General features: G+C 42.7%; 1 protein-coding gene across 1 annotated transcript in view; it reads right to left on the bottom strand.

The window, feature by feature from the left end:
• doc2a (double C2-like domains, alpha) overlaps positions 1-11,940 on the bottom strand; it is a 35,978-nt gene extending 24,038 nt beyond the window's left edge. The window contains exons 1-4 of the mRNA XM_053338157.1: positions 11,616-11,940; positions 9,728-9,807; positions 7,526-7,600; positions 3,365-3,474 (exon numbers count right to left, since the gene is read on the bottom strand). Of these exons, the coding sequence (XP_053194132.1) occupies positions 3,365-3,474; positions 7,526-7,600; positions 9,728-9,807; positions 11,616-11,940 (590 nt within the window). The remainder of the gene's footprint in view (positions 1-3,364; positions 3,475-7,525; positions 7,601-9,727; positions 9,808-11,615) is intronic.
• Positions 11,941-19,092: the final 7,152 nt, after the last annotated feature.

The following is a 19,092-nucleotide window of genomic DNA, read 5'->3' as shown; positions in this document are numbered from 1 at the left end:
CCTGCTTTATCGTCACATATAAAATCAGGGAGGCCAAAATGTCCCAAATGAACATCATACTGCATTGAAGAAGGCTTTAAACTAGCGATTGAGACCATAAACACATTTTGAAAACGTTTACTGAGGTTAGAAATCAAGTGAGAAGTTGGTGAATTCTCCATTGACTTGTATAGAGACGGTCGCCCCCTGGTGGCCTTTTGATAGAATGCAGCTCTAAGTTACTTCCTGGTTGGCTTCATTTCAGAGGACCAGAACTCCCCGCCTGGTTTTTGGCCTATAAAGCATCTGCATAAAAGACTATCTGTGGCTTGGCTTCCTCCACACACGAATTAAACAAAAACATTTACTGAGACTTTCTACTCTTTTTATTTTAAGTGGAACGTACTTGATCAAACCCTGATAACAGAGTCGTGTCATGTTGGATGTAACCACGAGCAGAAATGACTCTTTGAAGCCAACAACCAGCTTCCACATTCATTTCATTTTTTATTCTCCTCTTCAAAATTTAAAACATGAGAGTGAAAAACATATTGTCACATTTATTCAAATTCAAATGGCTGTTTGAGGGTTGAGACTCGGTTTCAGGGTTAAGCTGGTTGGGGGCGGTGGGGCGGTGGGGCAGGGGGCGGTGGGGGGGGGGGTGCAGACTCGATGAATACATAACATCAGGATAGAAAGTTGTGGATTGCAGCTCTGTAGGCTGCAAATCTCTCATTCTGATTCAGTTCATAAATAATAAAAACAGTGTGGATGAAGGTCACTGACTCAGCGATGCCTCACACACACACACACACACACACATACACTCAGATACACACACACACACACACACACACACACACATACACTCGGATATACACACGCACGCTCCCTCTTTGCTTTACCTCAGACTATATAAACAGCTTTTCTTTAACCTTCCTGTCAACCCCATCTCTTTTGACTGTTCCTTCTTTCCTTCCTTCCTCCCTCCTTACTCCTTTCCTCCTCCCTCCCTCCTTACTCCTTTCCTTCCTTCCTTCTTTCTTTCCATCCTTCCTCTTTAATTTTTCCTTCGTTCTTCCACTCCTTCTATACTACGTTCCTCACTTCCTTCCATCCTTCCTTGCTTCTTTCTTTCTTTCCTTCCTTCCTCCATCCCTCCTTACTCCTTTCCTTCCTTCCTTCCTTCCTTCCTTCCTTCCTTCTTCCCTCCTTACTCCTTTCCCTCCTTCCTTCCTTCCTTCCTTCCTCCCTCCTTACTCCTTTCCTTCAAGTGTACTTGTGGTATACTTTAAGTATACTTCAATAAACTTAAAAATGTTCCAGTTTAGTCTGAAGAGATATTAAATGGGTAAACTTTCTAGTGCACTACAAGTACATGGTCCGTAGTATACTTGCTGTACTTATACTTACACTCAAGCATACTTAATAAAATGAACTACTACTTTTTGCTGAGGGTATCAACTTGCAACTGTCTTTTTAAATGTTTTCTCGCTCTCTCCATCACTGCCCAGTCTTCACATTCATCAGTGCATCAACCTCATCAACTCCAACTCCTCCCATTAAAATCCTGCTGTAGAGTTCAAGCTCCACAGACTTTTCACAAGACTTATCATCTGTATAATAAACTATTAATTTTACTTCCTTCCTTCCTTCCTTCCTTCGCTCATCTCTCCTGAATTAAATCTTTCTTAATGAGTAGGAAAATAAGAAGACTGCCAAAAGCTATGAAAACGACCAGCAGACATATGATCATATTATCACATGACCATGTTCAGGTTGGGTTGAAATTACAGCTGTCAGCGTTAACGTGTTAATCACGATTAGATTAATGCAATCCATAATACCTTAATTTTTTTAAATCTCATTTTAATGTTGCAAGCCTTTTTGTCCCTTCTCCTCCCCCGTAGACGGCTCCTCTAGCTGTAGCGCTATAACAATAATAATAATAATAACTTTATTTTATATAGCGCCTTTCATAAAACCCAAGGTCGCTATGCTTTGAAGTGGCCTCCTGCAGTAAACCTACCGCGCTGATGGAAAGTAAGAGAGCTACTGGACTTTTGAACGGCTTGTTTAACTTTAAAACACTTCCAGACGCTTCAGTTGACAAGTCAAAAGTAAAATGCAACCTGTGTCAAACGGAGTTTAACTACCACCGGAGTACGTGGAGTTTGAGTTAGCACCTCCACGCTAAACACCCAGGTGCAGCCAAGCGAGCCTCAGCTCCACCAAAGGACCATTTTGGAGTGTGGGAGTCGCAGCAGAGCCGTGATTGATTCCCAGTTAAGACACTCTGGTAAGAAATGCTTTACATTATGGGCTTAAAACTGCCTTCAAATGGAAAATAACAGGATTTTAAACATGCAATTCAAAACGCCATTAATCACGATTAACTATGGAAATTCTGCGATTAATCTCGATTAAAAAAAATAATCGTTTGACAGCCCTAACTGAAATGTTTTAGTTTTTTAGTATTTTAAAACCAAACTAAACTGTAAGTCAGAGTCTACAAAAAAGGTTTTTAAAGAGGAAAAACCAAACTGATCACCTGGTTTTTCTGCGTAGCTATTTTGGGTGAAGGATCCGTTTTTAAGGAGGAATGACTCTGAGAGGCCAGATTCTGGATTCAAGAGGGAATCACTTGAGGAGGATTTGTCACTGATGAACATCCTTCACACAGCGATCGTTGGTTTTCGGGGGAAATGACACTAGCGCCATCTTTTCTTTTCTTTTCTTTTCTTTTCTTTTTTTTACATTTCCCTTAGAGGTTCGTTCACAATTACACGGTGGCTTTGCTCCACATTTAGCTGAGATTAAACGTTTGCTCCTGCGCTTGCTAATTAAAGGCTTTCCGCTATGTTATTTCACACTTCTTTTGATTATGGATGCAGCCCTCTGGTACCCCCCTCCTCCTCTCTTCCCCTCCTCCTCCTCCCCTCCTCCCCCTTCACCCCCCACTACTCTGTGCTTTCAATAGTAGAAACATTGATTCATCATTAAAGAGGTAGAGAAACCCCCGGCAACATGCACTGAGACCACAGAAATACAATCACACCTTTCTACACATGACACTTCTCATTATAACACACTTCAATCCAACTTGACGGCTGTTTGTTGTGGCTGTATTTGCGACGGCGACCAAAAGAAAAGAAGAGTGAAAAGATTAATTTCAGTTCATGAATTTTTGCTCTTATACTCTGTGAGAGAGCTCGGTGCTTCTCTGCGCTGACAGTCGAATTAATCAAAGATGACAACTGAGGTTCGTTTCTGAATGTCAAGATGTCCCTGCGCTTGATTAATGGCAGTAAGTGTAATCAGTCTGAAATGAGATCCAATGAAGACACACACACACACACACACACACACATGCATACACACACACCTGAGCGTCCTCCTGTGCATGTCTTCCTCTGTGATCCCGACGTAAGTGAGCGTTTCATTCCACACTGGATTCAGAGAGTTACGAATGGTCTTGGTTTTCAGCTTGTTGGCCTGAAGGAGAAAAAGCAGCAGAAAGGTAAATTAAAGTCGATACTGCCCTTCACAGAACTGGGTTTTAATCCTTTTGGTATTTTTCTCCCCCAATTTTTTTTTGGAGACAAACATTTCAACCAAATCCAACTACAGTTTAAGATCGAAGATTCATGATTGAATTAACTCAACTCAACTCAACTTTATTTATAAAGCACTTTAAAACAACCACAGCTGAAACAAAGTGCTGTCCATAAATACATAAAAACAACACAGGAACATAAAACAATTAACAGAAAATAAATACTAAGATAATTGTTTATTGTTTTTAAAACAAATTAAAAACAATAAAACAATTAAAATAAACAAACCATAAAACCATAAAACAGTAAAACAGGAGCAGAGTCTCATGCTGGGTTGAAAGCCAAGGAATAAAAATGGGTTTTAAGACGAGTTTTAAAAACAGACAGTGAGGACGCTTGTCTAATATTTAAAGGAAGCTGGTTCCATAATTTAGGAGCAGCTACAGAAAATGCTCTATCCCCTCTGAGCTTCTGCTTTGACCTCGGTACCTCCAGGAGAATTAAACTTGTCTGACTCGAGAGGACACATCTTCTGCCATTTCCAGCTCTTTAATCAGATTGAGGGGCTCTACTGGAATATCTTTGCATGATTATAATTAGTAGTATAAGTATTACTACTACTAATAATAATGATCAGTTCCTTTTTTACATTATTTATTTATAGCATTACTTATTAATGGGAACAGACCTCATAAATAAATAATGATATATGAAGCATGTGACTTAAAAGGTACATAATCTGCACATTTAATGTTCAGTTCAGTTGCTTTTTATTGTCCTTTTAAGGCAGAGGTGTCAAACTCATTTTCGTTCAAGGGCCACATACAGCCAAATTTGATCTCATGTGGGCCAGATCATTAAAAAGATGGAAGGGAGGAAGGAAGGAAGGAAGGAAGGAAACAAAGATGGAAAGAAGGGAAAAGTGATAGGAAGGAAAGGAAGGAAGGAAGGAAGGAAAGAAAAGGGATTAAGAAGGAAATGAATAAAGGAAAAGAAGACAAGAGAAAGGAAGGAAGCACGGAAGGAAGGAAGGAAAGGAAGAAAGGAAAAGAAGATGAAGGAAAGATGGGAGGAAGGAAGGAAGGAAACAAAGATGGAAAGAAGGGAAAAGTGATAGGAAGGAAAGGAAGGAAGGAAGGAAGGAAAGAAAGAAAAGGGATTAAGAAGGAAATGAAGAAAGGAAAAGAAGACAAGAGAAAGGAAGGAAGCACGGAAGGAAGGAAGGAAGGAAGGAAAGGAAAAGAAGATGAAGGAAAGATGGGAGGAAGGAAGGACGGAGGGAAGGAAAGAAGACAAGGAAGGAAGGACGGAAGCATGGAACGAAAGGAGGGAGGAAGGAAGGAAGGAAGGATGGAGGGAAGGAAACAAAGAAGGAAAGAAGTAAGAAAGGGAGGAAGGAAAGAAGGACAGATGACAGGAAGGAAAGTGGGCCGGATTGGACGCCTTGGCGGGCCGGTTCTGGCCCACGGGCCGCATGTTTGACACCCCTGCTTTAAGGGAAACGTGACTCGCAGACATCACGTCATATGTACGAACAAGACAAATCACAAGCAACAATCGAGTCTGGCTGAATAGAAACTGAATTGATGTCAAAACTGTTATCATATTAAAACTCAGGTTCTCATATGTGGGACTTGGAAGCTTTTCTGGCGCACCTAGAAGCCTTCAATTTTCTCAAAAGCTGACGCAGCGCCTTACAATCCGGTGCGCCTTGTATATGGTGACTGGCTACCAGCTGATATGATACTAATGATATGCACGTAATATGTAAATCAAGGGTGTCAAACATGCGGCCCGTGGACCAGAACCGGCCCGCTGAGGTATCCAATCCGGCCCACTTTCTTTCCTGTCTGTTTTCCTTCCTTCCTTCCTTCCTTCCTTCCTTCCTTCCATCTGTCCTTCTTCCCTTTCTTTCTTTTTTCCTTCTTTCCTTCTTTCCTTCCATCTTTCCTTCCTTCCTTCCTTCCTTCCTGCCTTCCTTCCTCCCTTCCATCTGTCCTCCCTTCCTTCCTTCTGTCCTCCCTTTCTTTCTTTCTTTTTTCCTTCTTTCCTTCCATCTTTCCTTCCCATCTTCTTTTCCTTCCTTCCTTCCTTCCTTCCTTCCTTCCTTCCTTCCTTCCTTCCATCTGTCCTTCCTTCCTTCCTTCTGTCCTCCCTTTCTTTCTTTCTTTCTTCCTTCCTTCCTTCCATCTTTCCTTCCCATCTTCTTTTCCTTCCTTCCTGCCTTCCTTCCTCCCTTCCATCTGTCCTTCCTTCCTTCCTTCTGTCCTCCCTTTCTTTCTTTCTTTTTTCCTTCTTTCCTTCCATCGCTCCTTCTATCTTTTTAAGTTGAGTTTGAGCAGAAAGGAGGGAGGGAGGAAGGAAGGGAGGAAGGAATAAGGAAGGAAAGGAGGACACCAGTCTGATGATTAGCACCTTTTTTTTTCAACTGCGGGTCGGACGGGTTGTTGATTTGTACATTGTTCTGCGGGTCGGGCTGCGGGGCGGGTTAGCTTCTGGCGTGAAAATAGCTGACCCAAGCTAATCACTAATAGCTTCTATTCTGTGCGCCTTATAATCCAGTGCGCCGTATAGTGTGGAAAATACGGTATATAATAATAATAATGATAAAGTGAATATCAGGAATAATGGAACGATGGACTCAAACACATTTTTCTGACAGTTTCTTGATAAATTGAGACAATAATCTGCATGTTATAAATAATTACCTGCAGCTCTGATTTAATTAATTGAGGCTTTTTCAGCAAAGGAACCACAATGCAACTGTTCCGCTTCTGGCATTCCTATAAATACCACCTAACAAGTCTCTGCTTATTCTGTGACCCACCCACCACTTCTTCTTCTTCTTCTTCTTCTTCTTTCCACTTGTATTCTTCATCTCTTTAGTTAGGTCCTGAGGGAGGAAGGAGGAAGGAGGAGGGAGGAGGACGGTCCCTGCTGGTGAAACCTTCATGTGTTTCAGTTTGAACACACACTGTTGACGGTCCCTGCTGTCTTTTTAAATGTTTTCTCGCTCTCTCCATCACTGCCCAGTCTTCACATCCATCAGTGCATCAACCTCATCAACTTCAACTCCTCCCATTAAAATCCTGCTGTAGAGTTCAAGCTCCACAGACTTTTCACAAGACTTATCATCTGTATAATAAACTATTAATTTTACTTCCTTCCTTCCTTCCTTCCTTCACTCATCTCTCCTGAATTAAATCTTTCTTAATGAGTAGGAAAATAAGAAGACTGCCAAAAGCTATGAAAACGACCATCAGACATATGATCATATTATCACATGACCATGTTCAGGTTGGGTTGAAACCTTCATGTGTTTCAGTTTTAACTAGGGCTGTCAAACGATTAATTTTTTAATCGAGATTAATCGCAGAATTTCCATAGTTAATCACGATTCATCGCGTTTTGAATTGCATGTTTAAAATCCTGTTATTTTCCATTTGAAGGCAGTTTTAAGCCCATAATGTAAAGCATTTCTTACCAGAGTGTCTTAACTGGGAATCAATCACGGCTCTGCTGCGACTCCCACACTCCAAAATGGTCCTTTGGTGGAGCTGAGGCTGGCTTGGCTGCACCTGGGTGTTTAGCGTGGAGGTGCTAACTCAAACTCCACGTACTCCGGTGGTAGTTAAACTCCGTTTGACACAGGTTGCATTTTACTTTTGACTTGTCAACTGAAGCGTCTGGAAGTGTTTTAAAGTTAAACAAGCCGTTCAAAAGTCCAGTAGCTCTCTTACTTTCCATCAGCGCGGTAGGTTTACTGCAGGAGGCCACTTCAAAGCATAGCGCTACAGCTAGAGGAGCCGTCTACGGGGGAGTAGAAGGGACAAAAAGGCTTGCTACATGAAAATGAGATTTAAAAAAATTAACTTGTTATGGATTGCATTAATCTAATCGTGATTAACGCGTTAACGCTGACAGCCCTAGTTTGAACACACGTTGTTGACTGTCCCTGCTGGTGAAACCTTCATGTGTTTCAGTCTCACCTTACAGGCTCCAGGCAGCAGGTGCAGTTTGACGTACGGGTCGGCTAAACCGTTGAAGTCCATGGGCTTCAGACCCTGCAGAGACGAGAGGGGAGGAGGGGAAGAATGAATGAAAAATTAGAGAAAGAGGAAGGAAGGAAGGAAGGAAGGAAGGAAGGATATGTAATATGTTATCTCATTTATCCAGCAATCAAACTTTTATAAATCCACTCCTGAGCTTTTCCTCATCTCTCAGGTCTTCTTCTTATAAACAGTGTAAAGACTGAATCAGGGTGGGTTAGGGTTGGGGTTTTTTTTAAATTGGAGGGATCAAATGAATCTTTCTAACCTCACGAGCGGTTCACAGATCATGAAAAATTGCTCCTAAATTTCTCGCAACAGCTTTGACATTTGCAACGACGGCAGTTTTTTTTTTCTCTCTCTCCTCCCTCGAGGTTTCTAATGAGGCCGAGCGAACAGAAAAACTGTGCTGTGACCTTCTAGACGCGCCGCTCTTAAAAACGGTTTCTCACATGTGAATGAAGACAGACGCACATCTATAATATTATAATGTGTTTAAAATGACACTCTGCAGCTGCAGTATGTAGTATAGAAGTATGTAGTATAGAAGTAAGTAGTATGTAGTATGTAGTATAGAAGTATGTAGTATAGAAGTGTGTAGTATAGAAGTATGTAGTATGTAGTATAGAAGTATGTAGTATAGAAGTATGTAGTATGTAGTATAGAAGTAAGTAGTATGTAGTATATAGTATGGAAGTATGTAGTGTGTAGTATGTAGTATGTAGTATAGAAGTATGTAGTATAGAAGTAAGTAGTATAGAAGTATGTAGTATGTAGTATAGAAGTAAGTAGTATAGAAGTATGTAGTATGTAGTGTGTAGTATGTAGTATGCGGTTTCTAACACAGCCAGTGTGTGTGCAGGTATCTGCCGTCATCTCAAACTCATCTCAACACCAGCGTTCCCACAGCGTTCCTACAGCGGTCCTGCAGCGTTCCTACAGCGTTCCCACAGCGTTCCCGCAGCGTTCCTACAGCGTTCCTGCAGCGTTCCTGCAGCGGTCCGACGCTCTGCCGCCTCTCGTCTCACCTCCCAGTGTTTAACATCACCTCCGAGACTCAGAGTGACCCGTCTGACTCACACACACAAAACTAACTTGCGTCGGCCATTATATGATTTAAATCTCTATTTATATTACGCTTCATGCACTGATGGGAAGTTTACTCAGGAAATGAGAGAATAATCTGTGCGGAGGACGGAAATGTCACGAGTCACGGTAGCTCAATAAACCTGAGCTTCCACTGAAAAGATGTGATTAATATGTTCCACTGCAGACTGTAGTTCTCTGAGAGGAGGACCAGTTACATCCATCTGATTTATGTTCTCAGATGGAAACCTGCAGGTGATTCTAGCGCTGTGGGAAGGTTTAGGGTCAGGCTTTTATTCCTCTGTATGTCTCTTTTACACGAAGGACCGAAACTCATCATTAACTCATCAACCAAGCATTGTCTTCATTTATCGTTTGGTCCATAAAACATCAGAAAACAGTAAAAACTGGAGCTTAAGGATCATTTTCTAAGTCTATCATAAAGTGCAGTGAAAATATATTTTGTTCACAATTAAATGTGTCAGGTGTCCATATGAACAGTGAGAGGTTTTCCTCTCTGTAATAATTCCTCCTGTTCATACTGACTATTAAATGATCTGCTTCTAATGTGCTTCCAGTGTTCAGTGACTGTATTCGGTCATTTAAAGTCTCTGATCATCTTCTATTGAGCTTCATCAGTGTGAGTTAGTCATATCAGTGATATCTGACACATTTACAGTCTGTTTAGCATCATATCTCCTCTTAGCGTTTCCTGTTTCTCTGTGATGAAAGTATAGTAACAAAAAGACTTTGCTACTAAAAACACTGTAACGTTGAAACATAGAAGATGAAGATTTGACTCATTCAGACGCTGAAGCTTCATATTAGCTTCAGATCAACTTTTAAATCCATGTTTCCACAGAAGGAGGACTGTGGGTTTAGTCCTCCATCACTTCCTGTAAACATGATGAAGGATCTAATGCTCAGTATGAACAGGAGGAATCATTACACACACAGAAACTTGACAAGTTGTGAACACGGCCTTTAAATGGTTAAAGCTGTAAAACTGTAAACTTATTAGACTAAACACATCTCAGTGGCTGCAGGTATTCTTACCTTGGCCCGCAGCACAGTGCAGTGCAGCTCACTGGAGCTCCGCTCATATCTCAACTCAAACTCCAGCGTTCCCAGAGCAGCTGAGGAAAGAACACATGAAAACAGAGAGACAATTATCATAACTCATAAAATATCATGATTTACAGTCGCACCAGTGGACAAAATGATCTTGTTTAGAACGTGTTGGAATAAATTGAAAGCATGCGAGAGAACAGAGATATCTGCAGCACACCATGCATTCACACGGCGGAAATCCAATTTAGTGGAGCAGCACCTGTCACATGAATCTGAGCAGAACTCATCACACGTCAACACGCTAAAGCCTCTTAGAAGCACATTCATCAGAGCCGGTGACGAGCATGCATACATACTGCATGAAAAATGACACAGATGTTCATACATGTAACACACACCACACACAAGCTGCTGTTCCTCCAGAGCTGTTACATCAGGTTTACTGTAGGACTCACAGGGATTAACAGACATTAGCTCAAATACCAACAAACTGCTTCTACAGGTCAACATGTGTTATCATTCATGCTCTACTTCAAACAAATGCAGACGTCACCGCTCCACAATGATGAAATCTGTCGAGGAATCATCATCTGCACAAAGAAGACACCCAGATAAAACGTGTTCTTTGTTACTGAGAGCTCTTTTATGTTTGATCAAAGCCTGGAGTTTTAGTTACGTGAGACAAACCGTCAAACATGACGCTGCGCTCCTCCCTCAGGCTCTTCCTGCTCTGATGAATCTGAAGCCTCATTATTAAAAACAAAAGGAAACCATCCAACAGTGACTGCAAAACAAATACATACATGTTAATGAGGAAATAAAAAGGGGAGAAAACCTCTAATGAGTCTTTGCTTTAGTGTGCGTTAGACGAGCCAGCATCATTCACCGCTATTTATTTTCCTGTTGTCACTAAAGTGCAAGCGGAGAGGATGAAGGTGTGATCTGTTCCCCGCTCGCTTCTCCTTCACATCTCATTCTTCTTCCTGAGAGTGATGCCTGATAACCTGAGAGCCCATTCAGAAACATTCAGTGCGTCTCTGCAGCTTTGGTCACGTTCCAGCTTCAGTCTGCAGCCTCGTCACTAAAACACCAAGATCTGTGTTCTGCATTATTAATGTCATTTTAACATAAAGGCATGAATCATGTATTAGTTTGTGGGAGCTGAACTGTGAGGTAAACAGGTAGAGGGATGACTGTGTGTATTGTGGCTGTGTGTTTGTGCTTATTGATCACAGCAGAGTGAATGCAGCATCACTGCAGCTCCACTTTGGTTCAAATCATCCTCAGACTGCTGCTGCCTTCAGCTCTGTCTGCAAGAATTACACTTTATTAACCCTCCTGTTGTCCTAGAGTCAAGGAAGAAGGAAGGAAGGAAAGGAGGGAGGAAAGGAGCGAGGGAGGAAGAAGGAAGGAAGGAAGGAAAGAAGGGAGGAAGGAGGGAAGGAAGAAGGAAGGAAAGGAGGGAGCCAAAAGCACATTTATTAAAGAGACTGAATTTAGATTGAAACCAGAATGACTCTTTGCAAACAAGGATTGACTCAGTATTTCTGTAGAGGAGTTGAGGCTTCTTGAATTGGAGTCAGTTGAGTAGAAATTTAAGACCCTAAAGCCTCAAGATGTGTAGCTGCTGATTGGTTCAACACTGTTAGGACACTTTTATATTGATCATGATTACGTGTCAAAGCTCACAACTTAGAACCAGACTTGAAACATCGTGCTGAGTCATGCAAACAGGCGACTCCTGCAGCAGCCAGGTCTAACTTTTATGTTTCTGCAGATGTGTACAGATGCACAGTAACACACACACAGACACACACACACACACATACACAGACACACACACACACAGACACATGCCAACAGCGAGGCTCACTGCAGTCGTCACTGTCCGAGCTGTTGATCTCCACCGATGTGTCTATGCTGCTGGTGAGCGACAGCAGTCCGCCCCCGCCCGCCCGGCAGTGAGGCAGCAGAGGCGACAGCAGGTGAGTCCCGCCCGAGCCGGAGGCCGCGGAGCCGGGGCTGAGCGACGGCGGGGAGACGGCCGGGGTTGGGGAGATGGGGATGGGGGAGGTGGGGGACAGGCGGGGGAAGTAGGCGGAGATCTGTCGGATGGGTCTGATGGGGCCGGGGCAGACGTCAATGGCCATGTGTTCCTGGATGGAGATGCTGAGCTTCTTTCCTCTCCGCACCGTCATAGAGTCTTAAAACAGCACAGAGACACATGTTTAGTAGGGCTGCTCCATTACGGGAAAAAATCATGATCACGATTATTAAAACGATTTTTTTTTAAACCTTAGAAACATGCTGCATTTATTGCCCATTCAGCTTAATTAATTTTTCTCTCCTAGCAGCAGCCTTTTATCTGCAGCTTAACGCAACACACAGCAGAAAATGTGCAGGTATATTAGTGCTGAGCGAGTTACCATGACGACAGTTCACACAACACATCCTGGTTTTTAATAATTAGTCAGTAACGTCTGACGCAGGCTGGAAACTCTGCACTTTTATTTACAGTTAAAACATTTCACTGTGTGTTTCAGCTTCTGTCAAACTAACCATAGACTGTATAAAAGAAACAGACGTAACATCTGTGACGTCACCCATTGGTTTGTGAACTGCTGCTCGGAAGCCAATAGTTTCTAATCTGGGCAGCGCCATCTTGAAAATTTCAGGTGCATGCTGGGAAAAATAAAAACATGGATTCTACTTATATGGGCATGAGGCGGGGCCGTGGGCAGGGCGGGGAGGTTGCTATGGTTACGAGGGCTGGATCTCGAGGACATTGGTCAATCAACCTGTCAATCAGGACGTAGCCACGCCCTAATGCATACCCTGCTTTATCGTCACATATAAAATCAGGGAGGCCAAAATGTCCCAAATGAACATCATACTGCATTGAAGAAGGCTTTAAACTAGCGATTGAGACCATAAACACGGTTTCAAAACCACTAAAATGTTCCGTCACACCGTTCCTGCGGTAGACAGTCTATGAGCGGGTTTTTTTTAAATGTGACGTCTGGTCAGAGAGAGAGTGGAGGTCCCTCAGGTCGCGTGCAGCTGCAGCGTAAAGTCCAACCCCTCCCGTACTCCTCTGCTTGCCGTTACAAGCAGGTAGCTCTGCAGGCTGTATGATGGCTGAAGGAGGCGAGCCCCTCAAACTTTCCCCCCGTCTAAAAGACCAAGTACCAAAAATATTTTTTTTTGTTTTTAAATACAGACATTTCAAACTATCACTTTCTATAGCCGTAATCATAAAACCGTGAAACCGTGATATTTTTACCTGAGGTTATCATACCGTCAGAATCTCATACCGGCCCATGCCTAATCCAAAGATTTGTTGACACTGAACTCAAAGCCAAGCTGACAGACACATCACACCTCACACCTCACAGTTTGTGTGAACCTAACAGTTTAACATTTCCGCCTCTGCAAGAGTCATCGTGGGAAAACAGCGGCCATTTGATTCCAAACAGACCCGCCTATTCTCATTTTGTCAGCAGCACATCTGACAATTTAGCCCCAACAGCAGCCCCCGTGGTCCGCTGCAGGTATCTGACAGCAGGCGTCTAATGAGGAGTGCGTGTGTGTGAGGGCCTGACACATGAAAAGACAGAAATAAAATTGAATGCGTATGAAAAAGATGGAGACTGCAGAGAGTGTGTGTGTCACAGTGTGATGCTGAAGGAAAATGAAACAAGTGCACAGAAAATAACTCACCAGGCAGTTTAACAAGCACTGTGCTGTAAGTCTGTGGTCCTCTAACTTTTTCATGTCAACGACCCCGAAACTGACACAGACCCCTATCTGGTAAGATTTTGGCTTTTAGATATTGTATAACAGGAAGTGCATGAAATCCATGAACACAATAGTTAATTGTGTTCTGGTTGGAATTATAGTAAAAATAAATGATTCTCCTTTCTTCTGGAGACTCCCTAGAACCCCCTCAAGAACCTCTGCCGGTCCCAGAAGCTGCAAACAATAAGCATGTAAAGGACCAGAACCACCCAAGGGTGCAAACACAGCTCCATAATGAGGTTTCCATATTCCTGCACATACTGCCTATTTCATGAGCCTCAGACAGAGCAGTTAAACATCACTGAACCTCTGAGGGGAAAATAATTCTGCTTGCTTCGCCCTGCAAGAAGCCTTCTCCTCACAGACAGGTCTGTCACACAGTTCACTGACCAGGATCACTCCACTATACCGCAGCGTTAGGCCTGATTCTTCTCTCTGTTTTTGGCACATTTGCACCACTAGAAGTCTTCAGAATCAGTTATTAATACTTCCTTATTGCAGTGTAACATGGGTGTACAGACGACTATCACTGGATTACTTTAATACTGAAGAAAATTTTAAAAATGTGAAGATTGTCAAGCAAGTTCTGGATTTACAGGAGCGGCTTTATTCCATCCTTTTTCAATAAGACAAGCCAATAACCTCTCTTTTCTCTCTGTGTTTCCTCTCCACCAGCTCCTGAGGGAAATATCTAAACCCTCCACTATGTTCAGCAGCTAGTCTCCAGATAACTGTGTGTGTTGGTGTTTGGTGCTGAGCAGGAAGTGAACAGTGACGCTATGAGAGCAGCTGAGAGTGAAGCAGAACAGTAAAGCTGCAGTTAAACAATGAGCTGAAACCCAACTAGAAAGCTTCTTCTAAAGAGTCTCTGATAATTCTCTGCAGGTTGGAAACTTGTCAATAAAGAACAAAAACTGTCTGCAAAAACTTGTGAAAGAAGCCAGTAAAATAATTGGCATGCAGCAGCGTTCTCTCTCAGAGATCTTTGACAGGCTTGTTTTTAAAAAAGCACGGTCAATCTTGTCCAGCTCTGATCACTTTTGGAGGAATTCATTCCCCTGACATCTGGACGGAGATTTAAACCTCGAGCACCAACAAATAGGTTCAAATGTTCTTTTGTCCCCACATGCTATCAATACAGTTAACCTGTACAAACCCTAAAAACATCATTTCTTATTTTTATTCGGATTGAAATTGTTCTTATCAAGTTTGGTTGTGTTGTTTGTCGCTGGTCGTTGTGTTAGTTGTTTTTTGTTACTGTCACTGCAAACCCCATTTCCCCTCGAGGGAAAATAAAGCTCTGAACTGAACTGAACACATGACGCAGTAAAACCTGCAGGATTCAGCAGTGAAGGAAACTGTTTAACCATCAGAAATGTTCTTCAGATGGTTCAAAACTGATCTGGCGCCACCTGTGGTCACTGGTGGTAACTACAAGTGTGTTTTAATACTGTAGCTCAGGTTTGTGATTTTCTTCCTTCTGTCCTTCCTCCCTCCTTCTCTCTTTCTTTCCTTCCTCTCTCTTTCCTCCCTTCCTTCATCCTCCTTTCTTCCTTCCTTCTGTCCTTCCTTCCTCCCTCTGTTCTTCAGATGGTTAAAAACTGTTTAAGAAACTCCCAATAAAACACTTTTCAGACGTTGGAATTGGAAACTTTCAGAAATCAATGTCATAATTGTGATCACTTCATGTAGAAGCTGGTCAGCAGGAAGTGAACAGTGACACTATGAGAGCAGCTGAGAGTGAAGCAGAACAGTAAAGCTGCAGCTAAACAATGAAACTCAACTTGAAAGCTCCTTAAAGCTGAGAGGAAGCTGCAGAGTCTCCGATTATTCTCTGTAGGTTCAAACACATTACACACTGACAGATCAGAGTGTGGTATAATGAAAGATATTGACTGTAACTGGTTTAACTACAGTAGCTGGTAAGCCAATACATCATATCATTGAATAAAGGGGAGAAAAAGCTCTTTGTGTTTCCTGCCAGGTCCTCTGAGTGCACTGTGGTCATTAGTAGTCTGTAATTACTCATTATTACTCAAGGCAAAAATTAAAGACTCGACAAACCAAAAAAACCTCAAGTGCTATATTCAAAGATCTGAAGAGTCATGGAGACGAGCAACACGATCTGCTGGGAGTCTGATCCTCCTCTGGTCAGATGCATCAGTGGACAGACTGGATGTATTGTCTCATGAGAGAGGAGCGCCTCATTGTCATTTGCGGGTCAAAGTGGTCCATCTGTGAAATTCGGGAACAGGCTGAGGGATCACGCCTCTTGTGGTGTCTGACAGTCATCTTACAAGACCACAACATGACGCCTGTTAGCAGACTCTTTGTTAGAGACAGAACAAGAGCATCCTCCTTTCTTCCTTCCTTCCTCCCTCCTTCCTTCCTCCTTTCCTTTCTCCCTTCTCTCCTAAATTCCTTTCTCTTTTCGTCCTTACTCCTTTCCGTCCTTCCTTCCTTCCTCCTTACTCCTTTCTTTCCTTCCTTCCTTCCTTCTCTCCTTCCTCTCTTCCACCTTCCTCTTTTCCTTCCTCCTATCCTTCCTTGACCAACAGGAGGGTTAAAACGATGTTGGTACAGTGGGAGAACACCTCACTCTGTTCTTACTGCAGGTAAAAGACTCGGCTTCAGCCTCGTTATGGATTACCCCTCCTTTCCTTCCTTCCTTCTTTCCTCCCTCCCTCCTTACTCCTTTCCTTCCTTCCTCCTGTCCTTCCTTCCTTCCTTCTCTCCTTCCTCTTTTCCACTATACTCCTTTAGTTCCTTCCTTCCTCCTTTCCTTCCTCCCTTCTCTCCTAAATTCCTTCCTCTTTTCATCCTTACACCTTTCCTTCCTTACTCCTTTCCTTCATTCCTTCCTCCTTTCCTTCCTTCCTCCTATCCTTCCTTGACCAACAGGAGGGTTAAAACGATGTTGGTACAGTGGGAGAACACCTCACTCTGTTCTTATTGCAGGTAAAAGACTCGGCTTCAGCCTCGTTATGGATTACCCCTCCTTTCCTTCCTTCCTTCTTTCCTCCCTCCCTCCTTACTCCTTTCCTTCCTTCCTCCTGTCCTTCCTTCCTTCCTTCTCTCCTTCCTCTTTTCCACCATACTCCTTTAGTTCCTTCCTTCCTCCCTTCTCTCTTAAATTCCTTCCTCTTTTCATCCTTACTCCTTTCCTTCCTTCCTCCCTCCCTCCTTACTCCTTTCCTTTATTCCTTCCTTCTATCCTTCCTTACCCTGAGGACAACAGGAGGGTTAAAACGATGTTGGTACAATGGGAGAACTCCTCACTCTGTTCTTATTGCAGGTAAAAGACTCAGCTTCAGCCTCGTTATGGATTTGCCACAGAGCGTTTTTAAAGAGGGAACAGTTACCCAGCGAGGGTTTCCTCCAATCAGCAAACTATATTTCACATTGTGTAAGTTTCTCCTGCTGGTTTAATGTCTTCAGCTGCTCTAACATCTGATTTCATCCTCTCCTGTCATGAACAAAGCTGTGCGGTTTAATGTAGAAAATCAAGGCGACACATTTGATAATTGGAACCTGCTGCTGTTCAACATCACGAGTTAATAAGAATTTATCCCTTTAACACATCACTTAAAGTTATAATTCATATTACATCAAACAGTGGTATTGAGTTGTGAAGTGGAAGGAGATATTTTCTGGATGCTGACAGTAAAACTAATTATTTTTTCTCAGATAAATGTTTTTCTCTCTCTTCTACTGTTTGGATCAACCAGGTGGGGAGCTCTGGTCCTCTGAAATGAAGCCAACCAGGAAGTAACTTAGAACTGCATTCTATCAAAAGGCCACCAGGGGGCGACCGTCTATATACAAGTCAATGGAGAATTCACCAACTTCTCACTTGATTTCTAACCTCAGTAAACGTTTTCAAAATGTGTTTATGGTCTCAATCGCTAGTTTAAAGCCTTCTTCAATGCAGTCTGATGTTCATTTGGGACATTTTGGCCTCCCTGATTTTATATGTGACGATAAAGCAGGGTATGCATTAGGGGGCGTGGCTACGTCCTGATTGACAGGTTGATTGACCAACGTCCTCGAGATCCAGCCCTCGTAACCATAGCAACCTCCCCGCTCCGCCCATGGTTCAGCCTCATGCCCATCTTCCTTCGTCTTTCCTCCCTTCCTTCATTCGTTCCTTCCTCCCTTCCTTCCTTCCTTCTTTCCCCAATTCCTTCCTTCCTCTTTCCTCCCATCCTTCGTTCCTTCCTCCCTCCCTCTTTTCCTCCCTCCTTTCCTTCCTTCTTTCCTCCTTTCCTTCGTTCCTTCCTCATTTCCTTCTTTCCCCAATTCCTTCCTTCCTCTTTCCTCCCTTCCTTTGCTCCTTCCTTCCTTCCTTTCTTGACCTGAGCACAACAGGAGGGTTAAGTGAAATACTGATTCTTAATTTTGATTGACAAGCTCACAACTTAAAAATATTAAGTCATATTAATAAAACTGTCATTTCTTAAACGTATCCTGTAATGATTATAATTAGCCATAATTCTGTGACTTTTTGTTTTCTTATCACTCACAGAAGATTTTTTTTTTGGGGGGGGGGGTTTCAGACGACTGGCTCTCCTCCGTAGTCATGTTTAATTCAGGAAGGAACAACATTTATCAGCTGAAACATTCTCCCACATGAAAGTGAAATCTGGTGCGCGTCCAGTGACTGATATTCAGCCACAGTGGGATTACTAGTGAGACTCAGCAGTGGAGAGTTTAAGCTGAGGGAAAGCTCAGTATGAGTATGCTAATGAAGACACATGAAACGCTGCCCTATCTCACCTGCCAGTCACTCACACTTCCTTCACTCTGCACAGAGCTCCGTGCCTCCCTCTGTGTTACTTGTTGTTGTCCTTTCTGTCTGTAGATATGTCGGCCGCCTCCCTAACAGTCTCTCTCTCACCTGCTGTGTGACTGTGGAGAAGTGAATACTGACCTGAACACTGAGAGACAGAGAGGGACGGACAGTGGAGGAAGTACTGAGACCCTTCACTTCAGTAACAGTAACAATACAACAATGTAGTTAAAGTGTTATAGTAAAGTACTGCAGTATTATAGTGATGTAGTATGCAGTATTACAGTAAAAGTACTGCAGTATTATAGTGATGTAGTATGCAGTATTACAGTAAAAGTACTGCAGTATTATAGTGATGTAGTATGCAATATTACAGTAAAAGTACTGCAGTATTATAGTGATGTAGTATGCAGTATTACAGTAAAAGTAGCTAGTTTACTTTATTAATGTCTAAACTTTACATCTGGCTGTGTGTCAGATCTGACTTGTCGTTTAGCTGCAGCTGAAATGATACGTGACTCTTTATATTACAACCATGTTCACATCTGTGGTCCGCATCTCAGTCCACAGCTGGTGAATTTGTATCCGACACTGGTGTGTGTTGATTGATTGTTATGTTGAATTTATTATGTGGTCATATTGAGTAGGGGGACAGCGGGTCACATGGATAAACGTTTCTTTGAAGTCTCAGTGAATCCTGTCGTTAATCATTCGTCAGACAGTCAGACCCAACACCAGCTCCTCAGCGACTCCTTCGTTCCTT

Source organism: Scomber japonicus, chromosome 18 (genome assembly GCF_027409825.1).
Source record: "Scomber japonicus isolate fScoJap1 chromosome 18, fScoJap1.pri, whole genome shotgun sequence".
NCBI lineage: Eukaryota > Metazoa > Chordata > Actinopteri > Scombriformes > Scombridae > Scomber > Scomber japonicus.
The sequence above is the reverse complement of the archived record's forward strand: the minus strand, read 5'-3'. Positions and strand labels throughout refer to the sequence as shown.